At 55.6% G+C, this 14,662-nt stretch overlaps 1 protein-coding gene across 1 annotated transcript; it reads left to right on the top strand.

The window, feature by feature from the left end:
• The first annotated feature begins 262 nt into the window (after positions 1-262).
• On the top strand, positions 263-4,246 carry LOC120509532 (PHD finger protein 7-like). Its single transcript, XM_039724255.1, has 10 exons — positions 263-305; positions 636-727; positions 813-914; positions 1,054-1,150; positions 1,485-1,590; positions 1,927-2,089; positions 2,176-2,282; positions 2,498-2,611; positions 2,759-2,877; positions 4,158-4,246. The coding sequence occupies exons 1-10, from the start codon at positions 263-265 to the stop codon at positions 4,244-4,246; spliced, it is 1,032 nt and encodes a 343-aa protein (XP_039580189.1).
• Positions 4,247-14,662: the final 10,416 nt, after the last annotated feature.

Raw genomic sequence — 14,662 nt, 5'->3', positions numbered from 1 at the left:
CAGGCTCACCTGCCTCTCCCTTCCCAGAATCAGCGGAGGAACAACCAGATGAGAACTGCAGTGTTCCTTGATGTGATTGACAGGAGGAGAAGGCAGACAGGAGCAGGGCTCACGCAGGGCTGAGCAGGGAGTAGTGCCTTCGTGGCTCTGGGCCTGTTCTGCCAACTCCCCACACACTCTGCTTTCTCCAGCAGACAGAGAGGACCAACAGCTAGAGCAGACCTTGGCACCCCTGGACAGCGACTGACACCTGACACGTGCCATGTCTGACAGGAAGCAGGAAGGCCCTGGTGCCAGGAAGCCAGGTGAGGGCAAAGCAGGCCTAGCACAGCCTGGCCCAGGGACTCTTGTGGCAGGCAGTGTGGGGCCCAGAGCAGAGGCAGGGGGAGGCAGGAGCTGCTCAGCCATGCCGGGGCTGGGAGCCTCCCTCCTCCCCGTGTGGGGCCCAGCTGGGCCAGGGGGCAGCTCCTGGGACAGCCGTGCCCGCAATGGCCCCTGCTCTGCAAGGCCTCCAGCCCTGCCCCTCAGCCAGGCAGGCAGGCAGGGACAGAGCAGCCCTTGGGGCCGATGCTGCTGCAGGCTAAGAGCCCCGCAGAGGTGCTCATGCCCGCTGCCACTGGCTCTGTCCCCTGCAGCATGCATGCTGTGTCACCGCGTAGAGGCTGACCCGGACGCCTGTGGTGACAAAGTGGAGAAGGGCGGGCTCTGTGCCCACGTCTTTTGCCTGGTGCGTGCCTGCGGGTGCTCCCTCCACCATTGCAATGGGCAGTTCCTGCCACTGTCTCCTCATCAGCTCCTCCCCTTTGCTGCAGTTTTTCGCCACTCTGCTTTTTCGCCAAGAGGAGCATCCTGTTGGACTCATGGGCTTTCTCCCTCGAGATATCCAAATTGCAGTGTGGAGGGCAGCACAGAAGGTGAGAGCCTGACAAGAGCATGACTGACGGGAGGAGAAGGCGGACAGGAGGAGGGCTCATGCAGGGCTGAGCAGGGAATAGTGCCCTCGTGGCTCTGGGCCTGTTCTGCCAACTCTGCACACTCTGCTTTCTCCAGCAGAGAAAGAAGAACAACACCTGGAGCAGGCCTTGGCATTCCTGGCAGACAGCTGCCATGTCTGACAGGAAGCAGGAGGGCCCTGGTGCCAGGGAGGCAGGTGAGGTCAAAGCAGGCCTGGCACAGCCTGGCCCAGGGGCTCTTGTGGCAGGCAGTGTGGGGCCCAGAGCAGAGGCAGGGGGAGGCAGGAGCTGCTCAGCCATGCCGGGGCTGGGAGCCTCCCTCCTCCCCGTGTGGGGCCCAGCTGGGCCAGGGGGCAGCTCCTGGGACAGCCGTGCCCGCAATGGCCGCTGCTCTGCAAAGCCTCCAGCCCTGCCCCTCAGCCAGGCAGGGAGGCAGGCAGGGACAGAGCAGCCCTTGGGGCCGATGCTGCTGCAGGCTAAGAGCCCCGCAGAGGTGCTCATGCCCGCTGCCACTGGCTCTGTCCCCTGCAGCATGCATGCTGTGTCACCGTGTGGAGGCTGAGCCGGACACCTGTGGTGACAAAGTGGAGAAGGGCGGGCTCTTTGCCCACGTCTTTTGCATGGTGCGTGGCTGCGGGTGCTCCCTCCACCATTGCAATGGGCAGTTCCTGCCACTCTGTCCTCATCAGCTCCTCCCCTTTGCTGTAGTTTTTCGCCACTCTGCTTTTTCGCCGAGGGAAAAAACGTCTTGGACTTATGGGCTTTCTGCCTCGAGATATCCAAATTGCAGTGTGGCGGGCGGCACAGAAGGGGAGAGCCTGACAAGAGCAGGGAGATTTGTGCCAAGCGAGGTGTGCCAGAGCTTAGCCCAGGCTGCAGCAAAGCAAGGCCGGCCCAACAACCTCCTCTCCGCTTCTGGCCACCGCTGGCGAGGGATCCAGCACTTCTCACTTTGCCATCCATTTTCCTCTAGGTCCTATTGCCCCGAGCACCGTCCAGAGCAGGAGGTCCGGGCAACTCCAGAGCCGGGCACCGATTGCCCCATCTGCATGGAGCCTGTGGAGGATAGAAAGACCTTTGAAACCATGGTGTGTCCAACGTGTAAAAGAGCCTGGTTCCACAGGGACTGCACCCAGGTCGGATCCCTCCCCTCAGTCCTGGGGCACAGCAGGTGCTCAGCAGCACCAGGGCCTGGCTCACACTGCATGTGTTTGCCCTGCAGGGACAGGCCATGCGCGCTGGTGCTTTATTCTTCCAGTGCCCCCTCTGCAGAGACAGTGGGGAATTCGCTGTGGAAATGTTCTTCATGGGGATCAGAGTCCCCTTCAGGTTGGTTTCCTTCTGCCTGGCTCACAAGACAGGAGGCTGCAAATGCTGTGTTGTGCCAGGCCCTGCCCCAGCAGTCCTGGCCCTGCCCTGTCCCGTGACTCTGGGCTTCAGCTTCACGCACAACTTGGAAAAGCGCTGGAGGAAAAGCAGGGACACCCTGGACCTCCATGAGGGGAGGCCAGCAGAAACTCATCAGGTTTTCCTTTCTGCATCAGACAGCCAACATGGGAGGACAACGATGCCTTTGCTGATCTAAGAGAGAGGCACAGCATGTGCAATGCCAGGGAATGCCTTTACCCTGGAGGAAGGGAGGAGGCAGAGCATGAGGGGTAAGTTGGGGAGCTATACCCGGGGCTCTGCAGGGAAACCATATCTCAGCAAGGGCTCAAAGAGGCAAGAACTTGCAAGAGCTTGGCGAGACAACCACATGCTGGGACACTTTGTCCTCAGTGCCATAAGTCTCTTTGCCTCCCCAGGGCCTGGCAATTGCTCCTGTGCTCCTCCTGTGCTGCTGAGGGCACCCACAGGCGCTGCTCTGGCCTGAGAAACAAGACATACATATGGGAGTGTGACAGCTGTGCTGGTCTTGGAACGTGTATGAGTCAAAGCCCCCGGTGTCCCTGGGCTGGGGGCAGTGCCCAGGCGGGCCTTTGGAGCCGTGCTCGCACGGGTCACGATGGCCACTCTGACATCAGCATCGTGCACCCACAATTGCGGCAGCCGTGGCCTCAGGTCCCTGGCAACCACTTGTGGCAGCCCCCTTGGGAACCGAGGCTCCGAGATGGCTCCGAGCCTTTGGTCCGCGGGGAACCAGGGCAGGGACTGCTGCAGCAAGTGCAGGGTCAAATGCCAGGCCCTGGGGCAGCCATCGAGGGTGGGGCTGTAGGCAGGAAGCTGCTGTTCAGGCACTGCCACTGCAGGGCTCTGGCCCTGGCCATGGGAAATGTCTGCTCCTGCCCCTGGCAGTCGGTTGCCCAGAGAGCCGGTGCAGAGTCTCCTGCACTGCAGAGATTCAAACCCTCCTCTGGGGGATCCAACTTTTTCCTGCACCTGTTTGGAGAAGACTAAGATGAACATGATTTGATGCTGCTGCTGATCACCACTGGGAACAGGAGCTAAACCTGGAAACCACCACAGCTGCCTCCACACCTCACCTATCCCGTCATCCATCAATTAACAACTTTGACATTGCTTATAAATGGAAAAGTTAGCATTAAGCTTCTTTAGAAGCGTCATCGTTTATAATGGCTCAGTGGAAACACAGAAAACTCCATGAGAATTTTCAGTGTACATCTGACAGGAGAGCTTGCAACAGTCCTCGACTCAGAAGTCAAATGCAGGAGGATGCTTTTCCCCCAGTAAAGGAAGTCTCCCAGTTTGGTCCATGCTTTCCTCCTAGCAAAAATAGTTTTTAAAAATCAAGAAGAGAAGCAGAAACAATTCTTGTTGACTTTTCTAATTCATGTCTCTGCAAACTTGCTCCTGGAAATCCAGGTCCGTGACTTCTAGAATAATCAGCGGCATCCCGGGGAAACAGGGCAAGGGCTGGCAAGCAGGGACACCCTGCACCTGCCTGATGCTGGGGCAACAGAAGTTCATGCATTTTCCTGTCTCCATGGGAGAGCCACCTTGGGCGGAAGGCGATGCCTTCACTGATCTAGGAGGGAGGCAGAGCCGGTGCAATGCCAGGGAATGCCTTTAGCCAGTGAAAGAGACGCTCCAAAGTTTCCCTCATTTTGCCTCACGACCGTTGGCCAAACAGAGACTGGGACCACTGAAGACCCTGACTGGAGGTCTGGCCTGGCTGAGGTGGATGCTTGCCAAGGGATTGTTTGCAGCTGGGTCTGCACTGCAGCCATGGTTTCCTGCTTCCAGCAGGGCCTGCCAAGGAGCGACTCGCCCCCTATGCTTGCGCCTGCTTGGCAGCAATGGCCCATGAATTTCCCCACCTGTCGGCCAAATGAACTTTCAGAAGTAACTTTGGCGGTCCCGCACGGAAAACCTTTCATCTGTTTCACTATCACTTTTCCTCCTAGCAAAAATAGTTTTTAAAAATCAAGAAGAGAAGCAGAAACAATTCTTGTTGACTTTTCTAATTCATGTCTCTGCAAACTTGCTCCTGGAAATCCAGGTCCGTGACTTCTAGAATAATCAGCGGCATCCCGGGGAAACAGGGCAAGGGCTGGCAAGCAGGGACACCCTGCACCTGCCTGATGCTGGGGCAACAGAAGTTCATGCATTTTCCTGTCTCCATGGGAGAGCCACCTTGGGCGGAAGGCGATGCCTTCACTGATCTAGGAGGGAGGCAGAGCCGGTGCAATGCCAGGGAATGCCTTTAGCCAGTGAAAGAGACGCTCCAAAGTTTCCCTCATTTTGCCTCACGACCGTTGGCCAAACAGAGACTGGGACCACTGAAGACCCTGACTGGAGGTCTGGCCTGGCTGAGGTGGATGCTTGCCAAGGGATTGTTTGCAGCTGGGTCTGCACTGCAGCCATGGTTTACTGCTTCCAGCAGGGCCTGCCAAGGAGCGACTCGCCCCCTATGCTTGCGCCTGCTTGGCAGCAATGGCCCATGAATTTCCTCACCTGTCGGCCAAATGAACTTTCAGGGGTTACTTTGGTGGTCCCCCATGGAAAACCTTTCATCTGTTTCACTATCACTGTGACAAAGGGAGATTGAAGCCCCCTCCCAAGGACTGAGACTGACACCTCTATTATCCTGCACGTGGTGGGGGGGGGCTGGCCTGGTCAAAGCAAGATGCTTGCCCAGGTGTGGTCGTTGGCCCAAGAAAACAATGGCTCTCGCTCACTGCTGAGAACATGGACGGTCTGCACCCGTTCTCAGTACCCGTTCTCCCTCAATGATTTCAATAGACTTAGGCTTTATTGTATCTGTTTTCTCTCGGCAGTTTCAAGACCTGTTTCTCCCCCTTGGCAAAGGCCTGTAATAGATGCCTGAGTTAACCAGGACTTTGAGATCCTTCCTGACTGGACAAGGCGAATTTCCCATTGACTGCACCACCAGGCTTTTGTCTCTACATTTGGTACCTTTACACCCTCTCTCTCTCTCTCTCTCTCTCTGTCTCTCTCTCTTTATCTTTTATCTCTTTTCTAATCCCTATATTGCAACCTCCTCTCCGCTTCTGGCCACCGCTGGCGAGGGATCCAGCACTTCTCACTTTGCCATCCATTTTTCCCCCAGCTCTTACTGTCCCCAGCACCGTCCAGAGCAGGAGGTGCAGGCAACTCCAGAGCCGGGTACCGATTGCCCCATCTGTATGGAGCCTGTGGAGGATAGAAAGACCTTTGAAACCATGTTGTGCCCAACGTGCAAAAGAGCCTGGTTCCACAGGGACTGCATCCAGGTCGGATCCCTCCCCTTGGCCCCGGGGCGCAGCAGGTGCTCAGCAGCACCAGGGCCTGGCTCACACTGCATGTGTTTGCCCTGCAGGGACAGGCCATGCGCGCTGGTCTTGCGTGCCTCCACTGCCCCCTGTGCAGAGATGGTGTGGGTTTCGTTGCCGAAATGCTCATCTCGGGGATCAGAGTTGGTGTCCTTCTGCCTGGCTCACAAGACAGGAGCGTACAGGTGCTGTGTCAGGCCATGTCCCAGCAGTCCTGGCCCTGCCCTGTCCCATGACTCTGGGCTTTAGCTTCACGCATATCCTGGAAAAGCGCTGAAGGAAAAGCAGGGACACCCTGGAGCTCCATTCCCTATATTGCATTTGCTGTGGTCATTCTGTAAAAGGTGAATTTGTTTTGATCAATACTGAAATCCCTTCCGTGTTGTTTTTGCACTCTGAGATCAGTTAATGAACCATCACGACCCCGCTCGCTCCAGCAGATCCTGACACCCAGGAGGGAGGGAGGAGGCAGAGGAAGAGGCTTGAGTTGGGAAGCTGCACCCGGGTCTCTGCAGGGAACCCGGCAAGGGCTCCAAGCAGAAGGAGCCAGAAGAGCTTGGCCGGACAATCCCGAGCCATGGACACTTTGTTCTCAGCGCCAGGAACCCGTTGGCTTCTCCAGGCCCTGGGCACTGCTCCGGTGCAGCTCCTGCGAGTTACACACAGACACAGAGCTACCTGCTCTGTCTCAGCACTCTTCAGCACTGGACAGCAGAACACAGTAACATGTTGTCTTCAGTACATGATCTAATTATTAAAAGTCCTGCAGAGAAGCAGCCCACATTCAAAGCATACAGGCAAAAAACGTGCCCTGTCCCATGACTCTGGGCTTCAGCTTCACGCACAACTTGGAAAAGCGCTAGAGGAAAAGCAGGGACACCCTGGACCTCCATGAGAAGAGGGCAGCAGAAACTCATCAGGTTTTCCTTTCTCCATCAGACAGCCAACATGGGAGGACAACGATGCCTTTGCTGATCTCGGAGAGAGGCACAGCACGTGCAATGCCAGGGAATGCCTTTACCCTGGAGGCAGGGAGGAGGCAGAGCATGAGGGGTAAGTTGGGGAGCTATACCCGGGGCTCTGCAGGGAAACCATATCTCAGCAAGGGCTCAAAGAGGCAAGAACTTGCAAGAGCTTGGCGAGACAACCACATGCTGGGACACTTTGTCCTCAGTGCCATAAGTCTCTTTGCCTCCCCAGGGCCTGGCAATTGCTCCTGTGCTCCTCCTGTGCTGCTGAGGGCACCCACAGGCGCTGCTCTGGCCTGAGAAATAAGACATACAGATGGGAGTGTGACAGCTGTGCTGGTCTTGGAACGTGTATGAGTCAAAGCCCCTGGTGTCCCTGCGCTGGGGGCAGTGCCCAGGCGGGCCTTGGCAGAGCCCGTCTGCTCCTGAAGGTATGGAGGTACTGCTCTGGCCTGGCCTGCCTTGGGCCTGGGAGGCCTTTGACTTTCCTGCTTGCCCTTACAGCCTCCAGGTGCCGCGCTGCTGTCCGTGTTCTCTCTACTCCCCCGAGCAGCGGAGGAGACCTCACCGGCCAAGCTGTGGCGTCCGGGGAGCCCCTCAGCAGAAGGCAGCGGTGGGCAGCAGGGGGCAGCAGGAAGGCGAAGTAAGAAAAGTGGGACTCTTCTTGGGGGCAAAGTCCAGAAGTTTCTTGTCTCTAGGAGAGTCAGCCGAGAAAAGACCCAGATCAGGGGAATACATTGGTATGTAAAGGGGGTGGAACAATAGGGCAGGAACAATACAGAAACCAACCAAGGAGAACTCAGGCGGGAACAAAATCATGACTGGCATGCCAGCTGGCAAATAGGGAGGATAGGAAGGAGGGACTCTTGTTCCTGATCCAATCACCCACTGACAAGGGGAGAACTGTCTGGAAGAACGGGAGGGGCCAGAGGGTGACAGATAGGAACTCAGGGAAGGGTTAACAGAGAGTATCCAGGAGAACAGGGGAGGAGACAATAAATTGACAGCTCTCAGCTGGTAAGGAGGGGTTGCTAGGGAGAGAGTGGAATCCCAGGACCAAACCATTTACAGAGACGGGAGTAACAGAACAAACCAATTGAACAATGCACCACAACATCGCACCACAACATCCAGGGATGAGCAAGAGCTCAGCAGCCCCAGCCTGGTCAGTCAGGACAGGAATCTGCTCATGGCTCCTCAGAATCCCAGGACATCAGGCCCAGCTCCGGCACGCCGGTGCCATCGGGGCTGGCTCCCCCATCTCCATCTCCAGAGACCAGCAGCCGAAACAGCCAGCAACAGCCAGCATCACAGCAGTCACTGCCATCTTCCTTGCTGGACACCAGCAGCCCCAGCAGATCAAGGCCAACATACAGCAGCTCCCCAGACCCTGAGGACAGGCTCCATTCCAGATGTGCTGGGCCTGACCGCAGGCGAAACAGCTCTGGCCCGCAAGGTCAGGACCCAAATCAACCTGTCGGAACGAGGAGTCGCTGTAACAGGAGCAGGAGGACAACATCAAGGGCTGAGAGGCCCCGGCACAGGGAGACACCTCCACAGACATCCCCCAGACACAGCTGCTCCCGGCAGCAGAGTTGGGCCCAGAGTCCACCTGCCCGGTCCAGTTGTGACAGCAGCAGCAGGACAGGAGCGAGGCCTGAGAGACCCAGGAAAAGGGAGACACCTCCACAGACATCCCCCAGACACAGCCGCTCCCACCAGCAGACATGGACCCAGAGTCCATGTGTCCGGTCCAGGCATGACAGCAGCAGCAGCAGGACATGGCCGAGGGCTGAGCAGCCCAGGCAAAGGGAGACGCCTCCACAGACATCCCCCAGACACAGCCGCTTCTGTCAGCAGGGATGGGCTCAGAGTCCACGTGTCCGGTCCAGGCGTGACAGCAGCAGCAGGACAGGAGCGAGGCCTGAGAGACCCAGGCAAAGGGAGACACCTCCAAGGACATCACCCAGACACCGCCGCTCCCGCCAGCAGGGTCGGGCCCAGAGTCCATGTGTCCGGTCCAGGAGTCGGCGTGACAGCAGCAGCAGCAGGACAGGAGCGAGGGCTGAGAGGCCCCGTTTGAGGGAGACATGGTCAGGGACGTTCCCCAGACGCAGCCGCTCCCGCCTGCAACGCCGGGCCTCGGATCCACCTGTGCAGTCCAGGAGTGGCCAGGACAGCAGCAGGAGGACAGCAGCGCGTGCTGAGAGTCCAAGGCGCAGGGGGACACCGTCGGGGATGTCCCGCAGGAGCAGCAGCTCCCGCCAGCGACGTCGGGCCTCAAGTGGCACCTCCAACAGCAGCACATAGTGCCATCTTTTCTTTCTAGTCCATGGGTTCGCTGCCCAAAATGAAGGTGAGAGCGGTCAGCACAGGGCCCCTGAGATTTGCAGGTCTGTGAGAAAACCCTGTTAGCTCTTGACATTTCTACCGGCAGGAAAGAGGTCTGTGCTAAATATCTTGATTTCTGTGTAACCATCTATTCAGTGACAAGTCCCTTAAGGATGGGGCTAATGGAAAAGGACTCTTGTTCCTGTCTTTAGACTCCAATCTCAGATGTTTCCCCACTGCTTAGCCTTGAAAGTGAACCACTCCTTAATGGGCTTGGATCCGGTTAGGGAGACATTCAGAGCAAGGTGGCTCTTGTGGAAGCTGTCTTTGGAAAGGAGATGTGCTGGGTTGCTAGACTTGAGCAATCTCCTTTCAGAATAGCCAAAAGTAAGAAGAAAGAAGAGAGTGAGACACTGTCTCAAGTGTCTGAAGAAAACAATTCCCATGCTGCTGATTTGAAAGACTTGATTGGACTTTCAAAGAACAAAGCAGAAAAGAGTGTGGAAATAACCTCGGACAAAGAGGACGCACAGGACTCTGGCCCAGGTGACCATTTGGGACCTTTGCCTGAGACGGATGCAGCTCAGGAGTGGAGTGGTTTCCTCACCTGGCTCCCTGGCACCAGGGCCCTCCTGCTTCCTGTCAGACATGGCAGCTGTCTGCCAGGAATGCCAAGGTCTGCTCCAGGTGTTGTTCCTCTCTCTGTCTGTGGGAGAAAGCAGAGTATGGTGGAACTGGCAGAACAGGCCCAGAGCCACAAGGGCATTACTCCCTGCTCAGCCCTGTGTGAGCCCTGCTCCTGTCCACCTTCTCCTCCCGTCAGTCACGTCGAGGAACAACCCAGTCTCCTCTGGATGTTCCTCCGTTGATTCTGGGAAAGGAGAGGCAGGTGAGCCTGCAGCACAGGCCCAGATCCCTCAGGCATTTCATGTTTTAAGCTGCTTGGATTTTCTTCTCAGATGGGTGGAGAAGAAGGAGCAGTCTGCTAAGCTTGCTTTGGTTTCTCCCGTAAAAAGGATTATGTTCGTACCAGTTGCTTTCAGGAAACACCTCTTTTCCGACAGCACTTTATTAAAAAGTTGCCTTTCCATGAAACCAGCACGGACACATCAGGGACCAGCATCCACTGGTAGAACGATGACTTCTTTTGCTAACTGCTTACTACAGAAGTACTGAAAAACAGAACACTATTTTACCCGTTCATGGCTTCCGTGGAATCTAAGCACTCACCTTCCTTTATGTGGACTATTTGAGGAAGAACTGTACCAAATCCCATTATTATATTTCTTGAATATATATATAAAATCTTATTATTTTTATGGAAAAAGGAGTACCTGACAGCTTTTTAAGAATTTATCATACTAACAGAATGATAAAGGCAGCCCTTTCATTGTGAAAACTTTTAGAAGGTTTTTTTCACCATCATGTTTCCCCAACATAGTTGAGACTAATGTAAAGATTTAGATTCTTTATCTTTTCAGTCTTCCTATTCACGCCCTGTGTCTTTTGGCACACCTTCATTTTCCTTTCAACTTTCTATGGTTTCCCTCCGCTGTTTTAAATCAGATGTTTGTAATATTTTGCTATCTGTGGTGCCACTGTCTCGATCTATTGAAGAGGGTCAAGCAGTGCCGGTCTGTCGGCAGGTCCCAGCCGTCGCTCCTGCCGGCGGCCCGCGAGCAGAAGCGGCCCCGGCGGTGCCATGGCAGGGCTTCCCTCAGGTGTCCGCACCGCCAGCCCGGCCCTGCCGAGCGGCCCCGGCGGTGCCATGACAGGGCTTCCCTCAGGTGTCCGCACCGCCAGCCCGGCCCTGCCGAGCGGCCCCGGCGGTGCCATGACAGGGCTTCCCTCAGGTGTCCGCACTGCCAGCCCGGCCCTGCCGAGCGGCCCCGGCGGTGCCATGGCAGGGCTTCCCTCAGGTGTCCGCACTGCCAGCCCGGCCCTGCCGGGGGCTCTGGCGGTGCCATGGCAGGGCTTCCCTCAGGTGTCCGCACTGCCAGAGCCCCGCTCTGCCGGGGGCTCTGGCGGTGCACGGCGCACGGCTGCTCTGGCATTTCAGCCTCGGCCAGCAGCCAGGTCTGCGGGGCTGGGACCCCGCAGCAGCCGCACGCTCCTGCCAGAGCCCGAGCACCGCCCGCACGCTTCCAGCACCGCGGCGGGAATGCGCTGAGGGCCAGCGCGAGCGCGGCTCCGGGCGGGAACCGCCCCCCTCACAGCCGCCCGCGCCTGCCCGCCCCCCGGCCCCGCCGCGCGGCGCCCGCGCTGTCATGGCGGCTCTCGCCCACAAGGCAGCGCCCTGAGCCCTGGAATGGCGCCGGGAAGGCGCCGGCACTCGGGAAGGCGCGGGCGCGGACCTGCTGCAAGCTGTGCCATGGGTCCCATTTCCTGAAGAAAGCGTGTCCTGTGATGCCTGGCCTTGACACACTTTCAACAAGCCTGATCAACGAGAAGAGGCATTTAACCTGTGACACACATAGCAGCCTGCAAGCTCGAAGCGATGGCCCGCTGTTAGAAAAGCAAAGTACTTGTTGCTAGAAGCTAGAAGTGTCTTGTAGGAGTCAGGACTGGGCACGTTTCACAGATCTCAGTCCCAGAGGGAGGCTGACAAAGCTTGGGAAGAAGGATGCCCACTGATAGCGGACACAAAGGATGCAGAATTTAGGGGCCGTGAGGAGATCTGCTGGAACTGCCAAGATAAGGAAAGCACTCATAAGTCAACAGTCCTAAGTAAAGTCAGCTCAGCAAATATGCTGAGATGAGCACCAGCTGGGTAAGAAAGAGTGTGATGTTTGCAGGCAACAGGACTTTGGCACCCAAATTATCCTGGGCGTGGCCACGGCATGGTTCCGGTCAGGAGAAGACATGGAATGACGGCGCAGTGCAAGCGCTGGGCATTGTGCTTCAAGAACCCAGATGAAAAAGCTGGTGAGACTGTGCTGGGTTCTGGTGTGCTACTGACCCCTTCTGTGAGAAACGCCAATCACTTGTTTTAAAATTTTAAAAGTTTAATAGCAATAAAATAGTTATAAAAATAGTAATAAAAATTAGAGTAGTAAGAATTTGGACAATTCAAGTTAGGACAACAAAGGACAATAAAACAGCAAAGAATTACAGATGTCTGGGTGCTGTGCTTTGCCACAGAACACACTTTGCTAACAAAAGATTAACCCTTAAAAGTAATAGCCTGTTGCCTATTCGTATATCTCATACATGATGCAAAAATTATTTTCAAACAAAGGGTATTTTCTGGTTATTGTCAAACCCCCCCTCCCCATCTTGTAAATCAATCGTCTTGGTCTCTCAAAGTCTGGTTCTTCCCGACAAGGAAGCAATAATTCTTCTCTTGGGTTTTTGGTGTCTTCTTACTGTTACCTTCTCCTTGAGCTATTTAGAAAAAGTATCTTACATCACATACTTTCTGTAACCTAAAACTATATTCACCACACCACTTAAAAAGGGCAGTAATAAAACATCCCGCATTCTTATCCTGTTTGTTCTTTCAAATATTATTTGTATTATAACTGGCACTTTAAACCCTTCTCCTTTTGTCCTGACTCCCTGGTGTGTATTTTGTCTTTTCTCACATCCTTTTCGAATTTTACAATCACATGTCCTTTCACCTCCTGCATCTACTAAAAATTCATATTTTTCTTCCTGGAGTCCTGATTTTGAAGTTATCAAGGGCTCTTGTTGATAACTTTGTTCCCAGGATATAGAGCCCCTAACACCCCTATTCTCCCCCCTCCTAAACATCCTTAAAAACATTCACATCCGGTTCTTTTCATTGCCAGTTTTACTTGAAATGCCCACTTTTTTTGCAATAGAAGGAGATTGGGCCTTGGTCATTAGGTTGCCCCCTTCTTTCCTTAGGGACCCTTTTCCACTGAGCTTTGTTCTTTTTTTCTTCCCCCTGGTTCCACTTGCCTTGCCCTGATCGAGGTCCATGTCCCTTACAGGAGTTGGTTTTTATCAGCTGGTTCCCCTTAACAATAGCAGTTATCATTACTTTGGCTTTTGCCTTTGCTTTCTCTTGGTCCCTTCGTACACACGCTTTCTGTGCCTCCTTCAACAGATCATTCAATCATCTGTCTTGCCGATGTAGCTTTTCCCATATATTCAGGCAGGCAGTAGTGACAAGAGTTACCTTTAATAAGGCCTGTCCAGGAACCATATCAGGGTCTACACTGGAATTCTTGGAGTCATGGTTATACTCTCACTGGGCCAATTTTATTCTTCAGGGTCTATCTGGGCGTATAACTACTGAAGGTTTTCTGCTTCCCTTTTTCTTGGGACGGTTCTCCTTATTTGTTCTTTGCCCCATTTTCCATTGATTTCTTTGCTCCTGATCCAAATATCTTTCTACATTTCCTCAAAGCAAACTTAACTCTGTACCTCCTACACGCCTTCATCCAATCTTCTTCAAAGACCTCCCAAGCTCAAGGACTTGAGTTCCACTTGCGACACTCCAAGCAAATTATTTTTGTTTTTTTCAGATTTCTTCTAGGGCCACAGTTCCCTCCCTTTTTGCCAAAACAACTCATTCCCCCTTTTTGGCTACCTGTCTATAGGATATTGGATCCCTCTTTGTCTACCTTAAATGTCATGTTGTCTTTCCAGCAATTAGGGCAGTGCATGTTTCTCTCACTAGAAGTACTCTACAGGCTCCTCTTACAAATGAGGCTCTCAGAAGCAATCATGGGTCCTGGGGACATCAGGGAGCTCCAGTTCTGACTGGCCAGGCTGGGGCCATTGAGCTCAGGCTCAGGCCTGGTGGCTGTAAGGGCAAGCAGGAATGTCAAGAGTGGCCCAGGCCCGGGCCGGGCCAGAGCAGAGCGGTGCCCCCAGCTCTCCAGGGGCGGACGGGCTCTGCCAAGGCCAGCCTGGGCACTGCCCCCAGCCCAGGGACAGGCGGGTGCTTTGCCCCAGATCCATGCCCAGAGCAGCAGAGCTGTCACAGCCCCAGCTGGTTCTGGCCGCTGTGAGGCCCGAGCAGCGCCCGTGGGTGCCCTGGGCAGGGCCGGAGCGGTACAGGAGCAGTTGCCAGGGCCTGGGGAAGCACAGGGCTCAGCCTCCACACGGTGACACAGCATGCATGCTGCAGGGGACAGAGCCAGTGGCAGCGGGCATGAGCACCTCTGCGGGGCTCTTAGCCTGCAGCAGCATCGGCCCCGAGGGCTGCTCTGTCCCTGCCTGCCTGCCTGCCTGGCTGAGGGGCAGGGCTGGAGGCCTTGCAGAGCAGGGGCCATTGCGGGCACGGCTGTCCCAGGAGCTGCCCCCTGGCCCAGCTGGGCCCCACACGGGGAGGAGGGAGGCTCCCAGCCCCGGCATGGCTGAGCAGCTCCTGCCTCCCCCTGCCTCTGCTCTGGGCCCCACACTGCTTGCCACAAGAGTCCCTGGGCCAGGCTGTGCCAGGCCTGCTTTGCCCTCACCTGCCTCCCTGGCACCAGGGCCCTCCTGCTTCATGTCAGACATGGCAACTGTCAGCCAGGAACAAAACAGTCTCCTCCAGGTGTTTCTCCTCTTTCTCTCTACTGAGAAACAGAGTGTGGAGGAGTTGGCAGAACAGGCCCAGAGCCACGAGGGCACTACTCCCTGCTCAGCCCTGTGTGAGCCCTGCTGCTGTCTGCCTTATCCTCCCATCGGTCACGTCGAGGAACACCGCAGTCTCCTCTGGATG

Source organism: Passer montanus, unplaced genomic scaffold (genome assembly GCF_014805655.1).
Source record: "Passer montanus isolate IOZ18808 unplaced genomic scaffold, ASM1480565v1 scaffold527, whole genome shotgun sequence".
In the NCBI taxonomy this organism is placed as follows: Eukaryota; Metazoa; Chordata; class Aves; order Passeriformes; family Passeridae; genus Passer; species Passer montanus.
Note: the sequence above shows the minus strand (reverse complement) of the source record. Positions and strands in the feature narration are given on the sequence as shown.